Source organism: Malaclemys terrapin, chromosome 1, assembly GCF_027887155.1.
Source record: "Malaclemys terrapin pileata isolate rMalTer1 chromosome 1, rMalTer1.hap1, whole genome shotgun sequence".
Lineage (NCBI taxonomy): Eukaryota > Metazoa > Chordata > Testudines > Emydidae > Malaclemys > Malaclemys terrapin.
This window is the reverse complement of record NC_071505.1, coordinates 141226858-141244616: the sequence shown is the minus strand read 5'-3', so window position 1 is coordinate 141244616 and position 17759 is coordinate 141226858. Positions and strand designations below refer to the sequence as shown.

General features: G+C 48.8%; 1 protein-coding gene across 1 annotated transcript in view; it reads left to right on the top strand.

The window, feature by feature from the left end:
* Positions 1-17759, top strand: part of LOC128843886 (scavenger receptor cysteine-rich type 1 protein M130-like) — an 84156-nt gene that overhangs the window by 57499 nt on the left and 8898 nt on the right. Inside the window, exons 7-13 of the mRNA XM_054041009.1 lie at positions 3527-3841; positions 4319-4636; positions 13845-13907; positions 13994-14308; positions 14656-14691; positions 15029-15166; positions 16038-16118. Of these exons, the coding sequence (XP_053896984.1) occupies positions 3527-3841; positions 4319-4636; positions 13845-13907; positions 13994-14308; positions 14656-14691; positions 15029-15166; positions 16038-16118 (1266 nt within the window). The remainder of the gene's footprint in view (positions 1-3526; positions 3842-4318; positions 4637-13844; positions 13908-13993; positions 14309-14655; positions 14692-15028; positions 15167-16037; positions 16119-17759) is intronic.

The window sequence follows — 17759 nt, the reverse complement described above, 5'->3', positions numbered from 1 at the left end:
CCTGGCCCCGCCCATTTCCCCACCCCTAGCCCCGCCCCACCTCTGCCCCTTTCCCACCCTAACTCTGCCCCCTCCTCCCTTCCACTCCCAGCCAGGGGGAAAGGGCTGCCCCAGTGCTACCGGCTTCAGGGTTTGCCGGGCAGCCCCCAGACCCTGCGCCCCCAGCCGGCGCTTCCTCAGTGCAGCTGGAGCCCGGGAGGGGAAGCGCCCAGCCGGGGGCGCAGGGTCTGGAGGCTGCCCGGCAAACCCTGAAGCCGGTAGTGCTTGGGCTTTGGGCAGCCCCTATGCCTCCGGACCCTGCGCCCCCAGCCGGGCACTTCCCCTCCCGGCCTCCGGCAGTGCAGGGTCCGGAGGCACGGGGGCTGCCCGAAGCCGGTAGCGCTCGGGCAGCCCGGCTCTTAAACAGGGCCGAAGAGGAGCAGAGCCTCCAGCCGCGGCGGCTCTGCGTAACTTACACTGTGTCAGTTACACAGAGCCGAAGAGGAGTCCTATCTGGTAGACATGCTCAGAGGACACCAAACTCCATGAACAGCAAAAAGGCGTGTGGGGAGGGAGGAAACAGAAAGGAGGAGTGCCGCTTTTATCCCAGTGGTTAACACACTTACCTAGGATGTGGGAAATCCCCAGTTCAAGTCCCCTCTTTCCCTGATGAGGAGAGGGATTTGAACAGAGATCTCCTGCCTCTAGGATGAGCACTCTAGGCAATAGCATGATTCTTTCTCTGCCCAATTATATTTATTTAATTAAAGTGGAACAATGTCAATGGGAGAGAGACCCACATCAGGATGTCATCTCATAGCCCAGTGATGAGAGCCCTGTCCTGAGTGGTAGTAGATTCCTGGAAATAGACAACCTTAACTCTGCCCTGTAATGACACCACACAATAACTTACATTTATGGTTAATGCATAATGGTATTTGCTGTCCCAATGTACAATAAATAGATTTCTAAAGACACATTAGATTGTTTCATATTTTCCCCTCATGATGTCAAGGGAGTAGGATCAGGCAGGGGTGTTCACGGGTGTGCTCCTCAGAATTCGAAAGGGTCAGAAACCAGAATTCCCATTCCACAGGAAACTGGGAAATTTTGATTTTTTTCCCTCCAAATTAAAATTAAAATTTGAAATTTCACACAAGCAAAAATTCAAAAATTTTGTTTCAGAAAAATTGAAACAACATTTTGTTTTGACCCCATTGCCTTGACTTTTATGTTTATTATAATTGTAATATGACATAATGTAACATAAAAGTAGAAATGATAAAGCAGAAATTAATCATTTCAGCATTACCGAAACAATACATTTTGATAATTTTGATCTAAAACTGAAAAAATTAATACAATTGTTGCAATTTTGTCAAATCATCATTTTCCAATGGAAAATGTTTCTGTCTGAAAAATTCAACTAGTTCTTCTCAGAACCATACTGGGAACCACTCTCCTCTCCCGGCTCTCCGATATGATGCCTCTATGCAGGCAGCCTAGAGTAGACAGCTTAGTTTCTTGCAGTTGTATCACATTGCAGACATGGGTGGCCGGTGATCTGGCCTTTGGGGAGGTTAGCCCCCAGCCTCTCCCCTTGTGCCCAAGGCCCTGCCCCTCCCCTTGTGACCCCCCTTTCTCCCTCCCCTTGTGCCTAAGGACCTCCCTCCTGTTCTGTGCCTCCCTCCTGTTCTGCCCCCCCTCCCAGGAGCTCACAGCACCCCACCGTGGCTCCTGGCCCTAGCGCCAGGGAGCCGAAGGGCAAGGCCCCAGCCCCAGTGCTCCAGGTAGTCGGGTGGTGTGGCCGCAGCACCTCCAGCCCCTGTGCGCCGGGCAGCCAGCCCCAGAGTGCCAGGCTGTGTGGCTGCAGCGCCCCCAGCCCCAGTGCACTGGGCAGCGTGGCCCCAGTGCCAGCTACTCTGAGTTCCAGCCTGGGACAGCCAGGGCAGATCATTGTGAACAGCAGGAGGGGGCCTGGCCTGGAGGCGGAGCATGGGCAGAACCACGCTAGACTGTTTGGGGAGGAACAGCCTCCCCCTGCCTTTGATACTTGCTGCCCATGATTGCAGACTCATATCTATTCTATTTTCCTTTCTTGCCACTAGGTCTCTTTCACTTTTGCTCCTTCTCAGCTGATCCCAATGATTATATGTGCTTCATATTATTTTTCCCCAGACATATTCACTTCCATTTTTCTGAACTGAATCTCATTTTGATTTCCTTATCCAAGGGCCATATAGCAGGGGTGGCTAAAAGTACTGGCCCGCTGAGCCACATGTATGATGGTCTTCAGAAGTTCGAGAGCCAGAGCACACCTGCCGGGAGCCAGGGCTTGGGGCTTCAGTCCCACTCCTGCAGAAGCCCCGAGCCTCGGCAAGTGCACCCCACAGGGCTGAAGTCCCGAGACCCGCCACCCTGCTGGACAGAAGCTCCTACCCCACCACCGCACTGCAAGGCAGAGGTCCCGAGCTCCCCTCCCCGCCTTCCCCGGGCCTGGTAGGCAGAGAAGGGAGGGTGGAGGGGGCTTGCGAGCCATAATTTAATGGTAAAGGCACTGCATGTGGCTTGCGAGCCACAGTTTGGTGTCATATAGTGTCATCAGGATGTAAGCACAATTCCCCTTTGACTTTAGTGTGGATTTATACTTAAAAGTTAATAGTATATAATGGGGCTTTATATTTTTGCTTATGATTTCCCACTTTTCAGTGTTCACAGTCTCTCCCAGTTTTGTGTAATCTGAGACTTTCACTATACATAACCCATTGCCATTTTATCATTACATTGTGTATTCAGCCCTGCAGCTGATCACATCCTAGCCAAAATCATATCTAAGTCAGAATGCTGAATGCTGAAAGCTTGATTTTGTGAGAAACTTTATCAAATGCTTTACTAAAATGAAGAGTTATTGCATTTATTGTATTCTTATCATCCATTGATGTGATAGCTATTAAAAAGCAGTATAAAGTACTTAGCATGACCAGTTTCTTTGTAAATTTCAGCTGCTAATGGCTTATGGTTACATTGGATTCAGGATAGGAATATAAATTACAGGACAGTAGTAATCAGGATCACTTGTCTTTCTTACATAATTGTTAAAATAAATTGGTGCCATATTTGCTTTCCTCTAATCTTCTAGTACCTCCCAATTCTTCAGCACTTACAAACATAATTATTAGTACTTAAGCAAACGTGTGAGCTAATAATTCCTTGAATGCCCTCTAAACTTATTTTCAAATACGTCTGAAAAGATTTGAGTTTTGAAGGCACAACTGGTTCTGCAAATCCACAAACTCTCAGCTAGTTCTTTCTCCGAGGTAAGTCAAGCATTCGGGATTAGGCCTTATTTCCTTACGCACTTTTAAGATCTCTTTACCATGCATTAATCACTTTCTAACTCTGCAGACTTCTCTTTATGTTTCTTGTTAAAGACAGACTTTTAAAAGCATTTCAATATTTCAGCCATTGGAGCAGTGTCATTGATTTGTGTGGAAGCTGTTCAGTTATCATTATATTACATATTACCCACTGGGTTTCATCCTTGTAGAGAGCAGGCGGATCAGGCTGGTGGATGGGCCTGGTCGCTGTGCCGGGAGAGTGGAGATTTATTACAATGGCACTTGGGGAACAGTCTGTGATGATTCTTGGGACCTTCCAGACTCCAATGTTGTTTGCAATCAACTGGGATGTGGACACGCCATCAATGCAACTCTCTCTGCTCATTATGGGCAAGGATCCGGGCAGATCTGGCTGGATGATGTGAACTGCTCTGGGAACGAATCTGATCTCTGGGAGTGTCCTTCCGGGGGCTGGGGCCAGCACAACTGCAGACACAAAGAGGACGCAGGAGTTCTCTGCTCAGGTATGTTCTGTGAATGATCTCATGAGTTTGGTTACCAGGGGATTTAGTGAAGTATATGGGTGTTTGAAGAGAGATGAGGATAATAGAAAGCTTATCTCCCTTTCCCTTTCTCTGTCTGTCTTTCTTCCTAACCTACCCACCTGCAATGTCACCATTAAAAAGTCTACACTGACAACAGTTAATATTAATGGGTACTGGAAATATTGTATTATTATCTTAGCTTTAGAACATGTATTAAATTCTGAATCTTGGGTAACACTGTGTGTAACTGTTGGTGAACGGTGTATTTTAAATAACAGTTCCATTGTTAATATGTCTGTCACTGGTCTCCAGAAAAGTCTCTCTGACTTGTTAAATGAATGTTGCTTCTGTAGAAGAATGTGCAGGTTTGTTAGCAATCTCAGGGATTCAGCCTTCAAACCACATTGTGTTTCAGAATCAGAAAATGTCACAGCCAACTTCTGCATTTTTTTCTAGGGCTCATGGATCTGAGACTGGTGAGTGGCAGTGCCTGTGCTGGGCGGCTGGAAGTTTTCTACAATGGGACATGGGGCAGTGTTTGCAACAGTCCTATGGATGCAGTCACCAGGGCACTTATATGCAAACATTTGGACTGCGGAGACAGTGGGATTCTTTTAAAAGAATTTACATACGGAATAGGCTCTGGCCCCACCTGGGTGGATGGTATTCGGTGCAATAAGCAGCACGGTTCTCTGTGGGAATGCCCGTCAGACCCATGGAATCAGCAGTCATGTAGTAATAACAGAGGAGAAGAAACCCACATCTCTTGTGAAGGTAAATAGTAAACTATTTGTACTATATAAACACTCAAACCACAAGTCTAACTTGCTGACAGGTTTTGATATAATTATGGTATTTTATATTTTCACTATATTTTATGAAATACATAGCTATATTCTTTTAACATACTCAGCAATGGCATAAACTTATTTTCAATTTCTGAGGTTATAGAGATAGGAATGTAGTCCGTTAATAACAAACATGGAAATCAATTATTAAAAAATACATATTACACAGCATGATCAGTTATGACCTAATCCAGTGAAGTAATCAAATTGTAGATTTTAAGGTCTGAAGAGCCTGTTAAAATAATCGAATCTGGCAGGCCATAGCATATTAACCAGTAATTTCTGCATCTAGTTTATACATTTTGGTTTAGCTACAGCATGTCTTTTAGAAAAACCTGAATCTTTTCTAATGCCAGTATATCTTTTCTGAGATAAGGAGACCACATCTGTACACAGTATTCAAGATGTGGGCGTACCATGGATATATATAAGGGCAATAGGATATTCTCTGTCTTATTCTCTATCCCTTTTAAAATGATTCCTAACATCCTGTTTACGTTTTTGACTGCCGCTGCACATTTTGTGGACATCTTCAGAGAACTATCCACGATGACTCCAAGATCTCTTTCCTGATTAGTTGTAGCTAAATTAGCCCCCTCATACCGTATGTATAGTTGGGGTTATTTTTTTCCAATGTGCATTACTTTACATTTATCCACATTAAATTTCATTTGCCATTTTGTTGCCCAATCACTTAGTTTTGTGAGATCTTTTTGAAGTACTTCACAGTTTGTTTTGGTCTTAACTATCTTGAGCAGTTTAGTATCATCTGCAGACTTTGCCACATCACTGTTTATCCCTTTCTCCAGATCATTTATGAATAAGTTGAATAGGATTGGTCCTAGTGTAAGGGGACTGTTGCCCCCTTACTAACATTCAGTGGGGGTGTTTTGGTTGGCTAGCTCCCAGCACTAAAAGGGGAGGGGTCGATGGGAAATCAGGACCCTGAGACTGACAGTCCCCAGGAACAATGGCGAGAGGCCAATGCTCCAGGTAAGCCTGATTGACAGGGCGGGCAGGCTAATCAGCATGACAGGAGGCCAGGGTGGGTCCCGTCCTCCCTGTGAGCTGGAACTGCCTGGGTCAGACAGAGTGGGGCCGAGCTAAGGAGAGAACAGGGGCCCGAGCTAAGCTGCTGGAAGCAGAGCTGCAGCCCCAAAGCCAGAGCACAGCCCAGAGAGAGCAGAGCTGCCCTGGGAGGAGAGCTGCAGCCACCAGAGCCAGAGGGGCCAGACAAGCAGCCAGGAAGCAGGTCAGAGCTGGGAGCAGAGTCACAGAAGCAGCCTGCAGAGCAGACCTGTCCTGGGGGCAGAGCTGCAGCAACCAGAGCCAGAGAGGCCAGAGACGCAGCCCAGGGAGCTGGAGGCAGAGCAGCAGCAGCAGCCGTGGTGAGGCAGAGTGGAGCTGGAGCCGGGACTGGAGCAGTCCGGAGCTGGGTGCGGTGAGCAGCTGGGGAGAGTGAGGGGGACCCTGGGCAGTGGGCCCTGCACAGGGAGACGCCTCAGCCAAGAGGCCTTGCAGGCCAGACTTGGAGGGGGATCATAACCCTGACCGGGCGGGGGCGACACTGGGAAAAAGGGTCCTGCTGTTGCCAGCACAGGCGTGCTCGAGGACAGCAACAGTGGGTTCGTTGCCCGGTGTGCTTCGCGCCAGTAAACACACCAGGGGGAGAAGCAAACAAAGTTTATTTGGGATCCCAAAGCGGTGCTAGGAGACTGGCAAGTCTCAAATCAAGCACATTAACAGGAACAGTTTTTCTTCTTTTATACATTTTGCAGTTAAGCCTCCCCCCCCCCCAGCCCTCCCTTTCTCCCCCCTATTCCTCTCTCTACCCCTCCTGTCCCTGGTAATAGTTAAGTCATTCTTGGCAGCTATAAGCCTAGCTTGTTAGTAACTTCTTTAAACTGTTAACTTGTCCTTTTTCCCTTCAGCCAGAAACATGCAGGCCTCATTATTACCGCTTGAGCAGGGGGTTGCACACAGATAACTGGTTGCTTACATATTCCAATTGCACCTGGCTTTTGAGGTTGATTAGAGTTTAAACATGGAAGGATAGAGTTTGGTTCACTTAGGCCTAGTGCAGGAAGGCTTCATTGACACTTTGTGGCCTTCCACCCTCCCGAGTTACCTAGGGTGAGGCCTAGTGACGTCAACAACTCCCTCCTTTGAGAATACTCAACAAGCTTTTGGCTGAGTTTTCTCATATTCTGTGGACAAGCTATGATTAAGTGCTATGAAGCTGGGGTTTTCAATGAGAGGGTATGCCGGGATTTTTGAGGAACGGGGGGCACAAAGCTTACAGAGGAGCATTTTAAAACAAGCAATTAGGAGGAGGGTGACCAGGCACAATACCACACCGGTGAGGAGGAGACGCACAAGGCCACCCCCTAGTCCTCCTAGGTCGGGCAACCAACTTCAAAGGGAATTGAAAACTGTGGGTTTCCTTTCCTGGGCCTTCCACTGCTTGAAAGCCTGTTTGGCTGACAGGACGTGCTTGTTAATGTCCTGTGAGTTTTCCGGGACATAAGTACAACATTCATTCCCAATAAGGGCACACACCCCGCCCTGGGAGGCTAAAACATAATCTAAGGCCTGTCTGTTTTGCAGGGACAGCAACCGGAGCTGGTATAGCTCTGAGTTAAGGCTTTTCTCTATGGCCAAGGTTTCATTGGTGAACTTGGTGAGAAACACAGAGAGCCTATGATAAAATTGGGTTAGCCGTTCCACCCCATAGGATGGGAGGAGGATTATACCCAACCTGTCTTCTTCCTTAATGGGCTCTGAGGTGGCATACAAAGATTTACGCTGCCTGGGACGGCCAGGGGTTGTCCCTTAATGCATACTGGGATTCAATGGTACAGTTTTGTGACAAGGGGGTACCCGAGGTATTTCTTCCCCTACTGAACCATCCCCAACAGATATCTGACCAATTTTGGGGGACCACCCTCCAGGGTAACCCTGCTGCGTGGTGTGGGATTTGGGAGGTGGCATACTTAGCAGTTAGAGAGGTTAAATTCTTGGGCAAAGCAAACCTTCAAGGACTCATATGTGTTTGTTTCCAAGTTAGTAGGGATCCCTTTCCATCCCACATGTGCCTGGGGGGAAACGGGAGGTAACGAAAGGAGTGTCCCTATGGCAAAGAGTACCACAGTGGCAGACCCTGGCCCTGAACTCATGCTGGGCAGGTGACCCTAGGGCCTAACAATTACAATTCCCCAAATACCCACAAAATATCAATTACCAATAGTAGGCAGATTAAAAACAAAAAGGACCAGGCCACCAGGTTAGGCCGGCCCTGTGAAAATAAACACAACCAACGCTCAGAGTTCTCGCGGGGAGTGCGCTGCGACTGTCCAAAGAGACCACAGGACATTCCGAGCAGATCTTATTGTTTTTTTGAATAACAGTTTAAGTCCCAGGTCATCGCTGGTAGTCCTTTTCCGTAGGCTGGACGGTCCACCGTTCAGGAGCGGGCACTGCCTTCAGACAGGAGTGATGAATCCAGTTTTTGTGTCCCTTGACCTTTGCTGCTGTGTGGGAGACCAGCAGGACGGTGTGGGATCCCTTCCACTTCTCTTGGAGAGGCTTGTCCTTCCAGGTCCAAACGAGAACGGAATCGCCTGGCTGCAAGGAGTGGACAGGGGCATCCAGCAGGAGAGACTGCAAATCTCTGGTATACCTGTGGAGAGAACAGAGAACAGCAGACAGAGAGCACATATACTGAGATAAGAAACCACAGCCTACCTCCCACTCCCCTGCCAGAACCGGTGTACCATTCATAGGCCATGCCCTTCCAAACATAATCTCAAAGGGACTGAGCCCTAACCTGCCCTTTGGGAGAGCGCGAATGTGGAGCAAAACAAGGGGTAAGGCATCAGGCCATCCGCTGAATCGATCCACCAAAACGAAAAGGTATTTGAATCCTTGGGTCAGGGAGAACTCAGTAAAGTCTATTTGCCAAACCAGCCCCAGGCCTGGGGTAGGTTCCAGAGTGGCTGGTGGTACTGACACTCCTGGTCAAGGGTTGTTCTTTTGGCAGACTAGACATTCAGCCTGTACCTGGGAGGCCAGGGGTGTAAGAGCCTCCCTGCCAGCGTATAATTCTTTGTTTCTTCACCAGGGTCAGTTCTTAATTTCTTTTGTAGTCAGGAATTCCTGGACTTTGTGGTTTCAATGAAGCAAGTGTTCCTTCTTCTCTTTTCCTGAAACAGTGTGGTTCAGCATCATACAGGGGAGAGGTTACTAGCACGTCACCCTGTCTTTAAATAGGCTTATAATCCGTCGGAGAGTCCTCTCGAGGTGGAGGGGTCTTTTTACAGTGAGAAGCCTGGGTCCAGGTGGGCAGTCCTTGGTACTTCACAGCGGTGTTAGTGGTTAACAGGACTTGGAAAGGGCCTTTCCAGTGTGGAGCCAAAGCAGTTTTTCGTTGATGGACTTTACGTAGACTCAGTCTCCTTGTTTCAATGAATGGCAGGGCTGCTAGGGTCTTTGGGTAGCACTTCTTTTATCTGTGAGAACAGAAACCTAACACATTTCATTAATGCCTGACAGTGTTTTGCAGATCTCAGAGTTGCTTGGGCACATTCAGGCCCCCCCTTTTCTTGGCTGTCGGCCAAGTCTTAGCTCTGGGCAGTGTCCTTGGATGGGCCAGCATCTTATCTTTGGACTGAGCTTGCTAGCTATATTTTTTCCCTCAGTTAACTCGTTCTGTTCTTTTTCCTTCTCTCCTTCTTGGCTTCTTTTAACTTACAAAGGAAACTTCCACTCTTCACTCATACACCTTTTCCCAACAATGAACACATACACATTGCCATTATACACCCTTCCAGCAAAATAACTTCTATACAGAGCTTTGGAGCAACAAACCAGGACGAGCACACCCACTTTTGAGGAGTCCAACAAAGTTCAGGAGGCTCACAGTGGCTTTAAGGCAAGGGGTGAAACCCACAGCAGCAATCAACAAGTCATCCACATATTGAAGTAGGAGGACTCTGTCCTCATTGTCCCACTCCTCCAAGTCTCTGGCCAGGGCCTGGCCGAACAGAGTGGGGCAATTTTTAAATCCCTGGGCCAGCACTGTCCAGCAAAGCTGCTTTTTAACGCTCCTTTTTTCTTTCCACTGGCTCCACTCTGGGGCTTGCAAAGCTGAGGGCTCAGTTGCAAGGGTCATTATCCAGGCATTCTCTGGGGGTAAGGTGAGGGTTATTTCATCTTGGGTGAAATGCAGGGTGGCTCCTAAGCGACAAAGTAGGTCCCATCCTAGTAGAAGTGTTGGACAATCGGGGAGGTAAACCAGTTTGTGAGATAGAGTTCTGTTTCCCAAAGCACATTCCGCTGGGGCATATACTGGGCATTTGGTTCCTTTCCCTGTGGCACCCACCACAGTGAGGGACTCTGACACAGGCAGCTGCAGGGGTTGGTTTACGGCGGCTCGTGCAGCTCCAGAGTCTATTAAAAAGTCTATGTCCGAATTTCCCACCCGCATTTTTACTCAGGGTTCCGGGGGCAGGATAGTCCGTCTCCCCTGACGCCCCTATTCTTGATCCTCCGCTGCCATCATAGGGGTACCTTCTCTTTCGGGGCACTCATTTTTCCAATGTCCCTCCTTTCGGCATCTGGCACACTGGTTGCGACCCAGACGCCTTTCCTGTGAGCCAGGGCGCCCACGTCCTCTTATTCCCCGGCCCCTTCCACCTTTCTGGAATTTTCCCCTGCCACCGGCCTGTACTGCTGCGACCATCATTTTCGCTTGCCTCTTTTCCTTTTCTTTAGACACAACGTGATTACTCTCTGCCTCAGACAGCAGGGTCTGCATAAGGACATTACAATCATCCCAGTCAGGCTTACAGCTAGCCAGGCACCCTTCAAAGACCGAGATAAACTTGCTTGGGTTCGTAGAGAATTCCCCTGCCTGTGCCTTAAAGGCTGCTAGGTCCACCGGGTTAAAAGGCACATGGGTGTAAACCTGCATAGTAGTGGCCTGATTCCTATCTGAGCCATGTCTGGACACCATGGTCTCAGTGATCAACGGATAAAATTCCACCGAGGGGGCAATCTCTGGGAGCTGAGACACCTTGTCTTTATATGGTGGGGGTGTGATAGCCGAAGGGGACACCGGACCTGCCATTACAGCTGTGGGGGGGTTCTGGGGACTAACAGTAGCTACTACCGAACCTGTCGGAGTCAAATTACACTTTTGCAAAATATCTAACCTATCTCTTAACAACATAAACAACTGTACATACATATGTTCATTCCATTTACCCGTTTGCTGACAAAACAGAAGTAATTGAAGGATCGTGTTATAATTAAGTGATCCTTCCGGTGGCCACCTTTCCTGGACCTCTAGCTGATATTGAGGCCAGTCTACTGTACAGAATCTTTTCGGTTTACTTTTAATCAACGGATTCGATCCAAACACTTTCCAATTCACCAGAATGCATTCCAAGGGTGTACACCTTGCCCTGCCTGCAGTACTCTGTCCCTGCCCCGTAGGGAGACACTGGGCGTCCCCAGGTCATAACAGGTAGACACTGGGCGTCCCCAGGTCAAGACAGGTAGACACTGGGCGTCCCCAGGTCAAGACAGATAAAGTCCCCACTGGACTGTTCCTACCTTATCCAAGGGTCCGGTTCTGCACCGTCGCCCTATCCATGGGTCCGGTTCCCCACCGTCGCCCGCAGCTGCTTCTCCACTACTCGAGCGCGTTGCACCGTTGTGCCCTCCGGGGTCGACCAAACCACGTCTCCACCGAGGCCCCCGGTAAAGTCACCGGTGCGCGCTGGGCGTCGGTCGTCGCTGCAATCTGTCGACCTCCGAGAGGGGTCCGGGCAAGGCTAAATTTTAGCCTCGAGCCCCACGTTGGGCGCCAAAACTGTTGCCAGCACAGGTGTGCTCGAGGACAGCAACAGTGGGCTCGTTGCCCGGTGTGCTTCGTGCCAATAAAGACACCAGGGGGAGAAGCAAACAAAGTTTATTTGGGATCCCAAAGCGGTGCTAGGAGACTGGCAAGTCTCAAATCAAGCACATTAACAGGAACAGTTTTTCTTCTTTTATACATTTTGCAGTTAAGCCTCCCCCCCCCCCAGCCCTCCCTTTCTCCCCCCTATTCCTCTCTCTACCCCTCCCGTCCCTGGTAATAGTTAAGTCATTCTTGGCAGCTATAAGCCTAGCTTGTTAGTAACTTCTTTAAACTGTTAACTTGTCCTTTTTCCCTTCAGCCAGAAACATGCAGGCCTCATTATTACCGCTTGAGCAGGGGGTTGCACACAGATACCTGGTTGCTTACATATTCCAATTGCACCTGGCTTTTGAGGTTGATTAGAGTTTAAACATGGAAGGATAGAGTTTGGTTCACTTAGGCCTAGTGCAGGAAGGCTTCATTGACACTTTGTGGCCTTCCACCCTCCCGAGTTACCTAGGGTGAGGCCTAGTGACGTCAACACTGCCACCTAGAGCCTGAGAGCATGTGGCCACCGCAAGAGCAAGTGTCCGACCCACAGTGTCTCTGCAGCACAGCCTGGGCCTGAGAAGGAGGCCTGGGACCTACGAGGAACAGACTGTGAATTGCCCTGACGTTCCAGAGACACTGATTGTAATGTTCCCTGCCACAGAGCGGGGTGATGTGTTTTCCTTTAACCTTTCCCATTTTTCCTTATTCTTTTTTAAAATTAATTGTTAATTAAACAACTTGTATTTGCTTTAAATTGTATGAAATGATCAGTGGGTCAGGGAGGTGCCCAGTGCAGAGAGAGTACCCCGGAGTGGGGATACCCTAGCCCCTGTCCTGGGTGACCACAGCAGGGTTGGGGGTCGAGCCCTCCAGGAATCCTGGGCCCAGCCTTGTCGGGGTTACGAGGACTCTGCCAGAAAGGAGAGCGGAAGGGGAGTCCTCAAGGGCAGGGAGGCCTCTGGGTAAAGGAAGTGGGAGCGAGGACGCGGATCCTTTCGCTAGCCCACTTCACCGGGGTAGTGCAGAAGCCAGAAAAGTTCCCCACAATAGCGGGACCATTCCCCCGCTTACACTAGGACTGACCTTTGGGGAACACCAGTAGTTACCCCTCTCCATTCTGAAAATTTACCATTTATTCCTACCCTTTGTTCCCTGTCTTTTAATCAGTTCTCAATCCATGAAAGGATCTTCCCACTTATCCCATGACAACTTAATTTACGTAAGAGCCTTTGGTGAGGGACGTTGTCAAAGGCTTTCTGGACATCTTAGTACACTGTGTCCACTGGATCCCCCTTTTCCACATGTTTGTTGACCCCTTCAAAGAACTCTAATAGATTAGTAAAACATGATTTCCCTTTACAGAAACCATGTTGACTTTTCCCAACAATTTATGTTCTTTTATGTGTCTGACAATTTTATTCTTTACTATTGTTTCAACTAATTTGCCCGGTACTGATGTTAGACTTACTGGTCTGGAATTCCCGGGATCACCTCTATAGCCCTTTTTAAATATTGGCGTTACATTAGCTATCTTCCAGTCATTGGGTACAGAAGCTGATTTAAAGGACAGGTTACAAACCATAGTTAGTTAATAGTTTCTCAATTTCACATTTGAGTTCTTTCAGAACTCTTGGGTGAATGCCATCTGGTCCCGGTGACTTGTTACTGTTAAGTTTATCAATTAATTCCAAAACCTCCTCTAGTGAAATTTCAATCTGTGACAATTCCTCAGATTTGTCACCCACAAAGGACGGCTCAGGTTGGGAAATCTCCCTAACATCCTCAGCCGTGAAGACTGAAGCAAAGAATTCATTTAGTTTCTCCACAATGACTTTATCGTCTTTAAGTGCTCCTTTTGTATCTCGATCATCAAGGGGCCCCAGTGGTTGTTTAGCAGGCTTCCTGCTTCTGATGTACTTAAAAAACATTTTGTTATTACCTGAAGTGGTGCAGCTGTGCCATTGTAGCATTTCAAGTGTAAACAAACGCTTAGATATACTGTCCTGCCAGTTACATAAAGACACATGCATGCCAGCTGGGAACTGATCAAAGACTTCAAAATCCAGAGAAACACCATAAGAGCTAATTATCTAAATTACCAGATTTTAGCTTTTGACCAATTTATAAAGTGCTGCAGCACACATGCACCCAGTCCATTCACCTCAGTGTTTTATCTCCACAGGTAGGAAAGGGAAACCATCTCAGAATCCATTTGCTGAATGCCTGAACTCTGCGAGTTGCACAGGTATCTCTGCCTCTCTGTGTCTCCTTCTCAGTCTCTAATGACATTCCCAGCTGTCCCAGTAACATGTGACGTTTCTGCATTTTCAGGCCAGGAGAAGTTACGTGTCGTGGGAGGAGAGGACAGATGCTCGGGGAGAGTGGAGGTTTGGTACCGTGGCGCCTGGGGAACAGTTTGTGATGACTCCTGGGACATGGCGGATGCTAACGTTGTGTGTAAACAACTGGGCTGTGGATCTGCTGTATCTGCCCCGGGCGAGGCTGCATTTGGCGAGGGGACTGGTCCCATCTGGGTGGAGAAGGTGAACTGCAGAGGGACAGAGTCATCTCTCTGGGACTGTCCTGCCATGCCATGGGGTGAGAGTAACTGTGATCATAAGGAAGATACTGCTGTGAATTGCTCGGGTGAGTGACAGGAGATGTTTCTGCTTTGTTATATAATTTTTAAGAGAGAGCAAGCATCATAGCAGCTGGGTCCCCATTCCTGCCCACAGACCAGGCCTCCTTTTTCCTTAATGGATGGGATGTGTTGGGACTTTTTTTTATTCTAATGTGCTAAGGCATCAGACCATGTCACTTCCTTTATCCAGCACAGGCTAAGCCACTAAGCCTGGGCTGCTCTGAGGAAGATATCATGGGTGAAATGTAGGTGATGTGCAGAGGCACATGGGGACTCAGAGGAACAATCATGTAACAGCATGTCACTACCCCCTCACTCCACACTCCTACTCTCCTTCCTTTTCCCCTTGCAGGTGTGACAGAAACAACAGCTTCACCTGCTACAACAGGTAACACATTCTCTTCCAATCAAGGGTTAAATTTATCTAGTGCCAGGCTCACAGGGGGTGAGCTGGAACCTCCAGCCTGAGAAAATGAGCTTCTTTACACAGAGTGTGAAATCTAAGGGTGAATGACACCCGGGTGGGAGCTGCAGGCCGTGCTGAGGAGGACAATTCCTGTCTATTGGTTCTAGCCACCAGGGCCATGATTTAAACAGCAGCCTGTGAGCTGCCCCCATGGTGTCCCAGCCCATTACCCTGCTTCCTAGGTGGTGCAATCAGACACTGGTGAGCCCCTGACTCTCACAAAATAATCTCTCCCTGTTGCATGTTCATTTCCATCCAGCTCCCCCACGCCGCCCTCTGACCGACAGTGGGAGAGTCACGGTGCCTGTTGTCATCTGCATTATCCTGGGGGTCCTTCTCTGCCTGCTGTTAATCATTCTGGGTGTGCAGGTGCAAAGGGCCAGGGCACAGCACAGAGGTAGGTCCTGATTAGTGTCACTGTTCTCTGCAATAGCAGGGAGAGCTGCAACTGTAAAGAGCTGTGGGCATTGGCAGAGCTGTGAGGGGACCTCAGGTCTATGCTAAGTCTTGTCTTATTTAATATGGTCATTGATGATCTGGCTGTAGAAATAACCAGGAGAGCAAAAACACTTTCAGATAACACTAACCTGGGTGCATTTGAGAGCAGTGGTGACAAAGAAATAATAAATAGGGGATTAGAGAGACGGTAAATATTGGCAAAAAATAGAGATCACATTTGGGAAAGTACAAGAAAGTGCATGTGAGGGAGGACACTGAACAGAGAGAATCAGTAGGAGGGAGAGTTCGAGGAAGAAGAAATGCTGGAAAAGAGCTTGGGTGATAATTGCCAAAAAATCAAAGACAATTCCAATATTTGGCACTTTTCATTTTTAAAAAGCGCAAAAACATTCACTAGTTAATGCCCACACAGTCCCTAGGCAGCATGTGTAGTACTAAGTATATATGTATGTAAGTGCTATTTTGCTCATAGCTGTAAATATCAGATTGGGAGAGGAATTATTTCAGTTGATACCAGGGAGAATAACAAAGATTAATGAGATTAATGTACAATGGGAAATTTTAGGCTAAATATGAGGAGAGACTTGTGACAGGAAACTAGCCCATGGGAACCATCATCAAAGGGTTGTTGTGGAAAGGGACATGGTCTCTGTTACCTGGCACATTCAAATGTAGACTGGACAGAGCATTGGGAATGTGCTGTACAGATCGGTCCTGGACTGGCCCCAGGGCGCAGGGCTGGATGATCTAATAGGGTTTCCTATCTATAGTTTCTATGACCTTCTGCAAACATTGTCCTTTTTTTTCAGGTGCCACAAGACCCTCAGATCCCGTGTATGAGGAGATTGATTATAACCTGATGGGAGAGAAGCAGATATTGGGTCACTCAGGTATGTGTGTCTCATTCCTACTGAACTTTCCATCTTGAGGCCATGACCCACAGCTAGATATCCTCAGCCACCAGCTCTGTGAACCCTGGACTGCTGTGGGCCAGTTACTGAACTCACGTAGATACAGCGATGGATTAGCCACTGGACCAACGGCAGGGCTGGCTTTAGCAGATGCGGGGTCCCATGCCGGGACGCGAATTGTCTCGCGCCCCCCCACCCCAACTCCGACCCAGCCCCGCTCTGACTCCGCCCCCTTCCTGTCCCATTGGATCCCTCCCCAAATATCCGCCCTGGCCCCGTGTCTTCCTCAAGCACACCTGCATTCCTCCTCCTCACCCCTCCCTCCCAGGCTTGTGCTGATGAGCTGTATGGCGGCGCAAGCGCTGGAGGGAGGGGGGAGAAGCAGGACGCGGCTTTTTTTTTTTTTCCCTGCTCCGCTGGCAGCCCCGAACGTTGCGGGGCCCTCTTAGACGCGGGGCCCCATTCCGGGGAATCGGCCGAATCGGCTTAAAGCCGGCCCTTACCAACGGGGCCTGTGCCCAGGGTCCCCGGACAATTGGTCCCACACCTGCTCCGCCTGCCTCTCCTGCCAGGGAGCGGGATCAGGGTGCAGGGCGTGCCTCACCCCGTATGCCTGCCTGGCACTCCTGCCAGGGAGAGGGGGAAGCCCCCACAAACTGACCCTGCTTCTCGGCAGGAGCGCCAGGGGCAGGGGACTACTGATAGAAGTAGCTCTGTCCCAGGGCCCCACAAAACAGTAATCCGCATCTGGTCAGGTGAGCCCCCTCCCCAGCTAGTCCCATCTGCCCATCTTGTAGCCTTGCAGTGTAACTAATTGTGAGTCAGCAACGTGACTGTCTCTGGGCCCAGGCTATAGCATCATTTGAAAACTGCTGGAGCAGGGGATGTTCTGTGCCCCCCTCCCACCACAGCCTCTGGTCTGCTGGATTGGCTCCCTCCTGCCCTGGGATCAGAGAGATCAGCCCAGGAGATGTGGGTAACTTTGAGTCATGGCCCTTTCAACCTTTGTGCCATTTTGACTCAATATCAATCAGTTGGGAACATGCTACTTTCAGTTTAGGACATTGTGAGGCTCTCTTGAGCATGGTAAGTGCATCCAGTTGGTCACAGGCTGTGATTCTGGGCGGGGAGGGGCCTAATCTTTCAACAATGTGGGAGTGTCAGGGTTCCCCCCTCACTCTGAACTCTGGGGTACAGATGTGGGGACCTGCATGAAAGACTCCCTAAGCTTATATTCTACCAGCTTAGGTTAAAACTTCTCCAAGGCACACATTTCTTTCCTTGTCCTTGGACGGTATATTGCTGCCACCACCAAGTGATTTACACAAAAATTCAGGGAAGGGTCACTTGGAGTCCCTATCCCGCCGCCATATATCCCCCCAAGCCCCTTCACCCCCTTTCCTGGGGAGGCTTGAGACTAAAATACCAACCAGTTGCCTTAGCAACATGAGCTCAACCAGACTCTTTATTTTAGGACCTTGAAATCAATCAGGTTCTTAAAAAAAGAACTTTATTATAAAGAAAAAAGAAAAAGAATCGCACCTGTAAAATCAGGATGGAAGGTAACTTTACAGGGTAATAAAAAAATTGAAAACACAGAGGATTCCCCTCTGGGCTCAA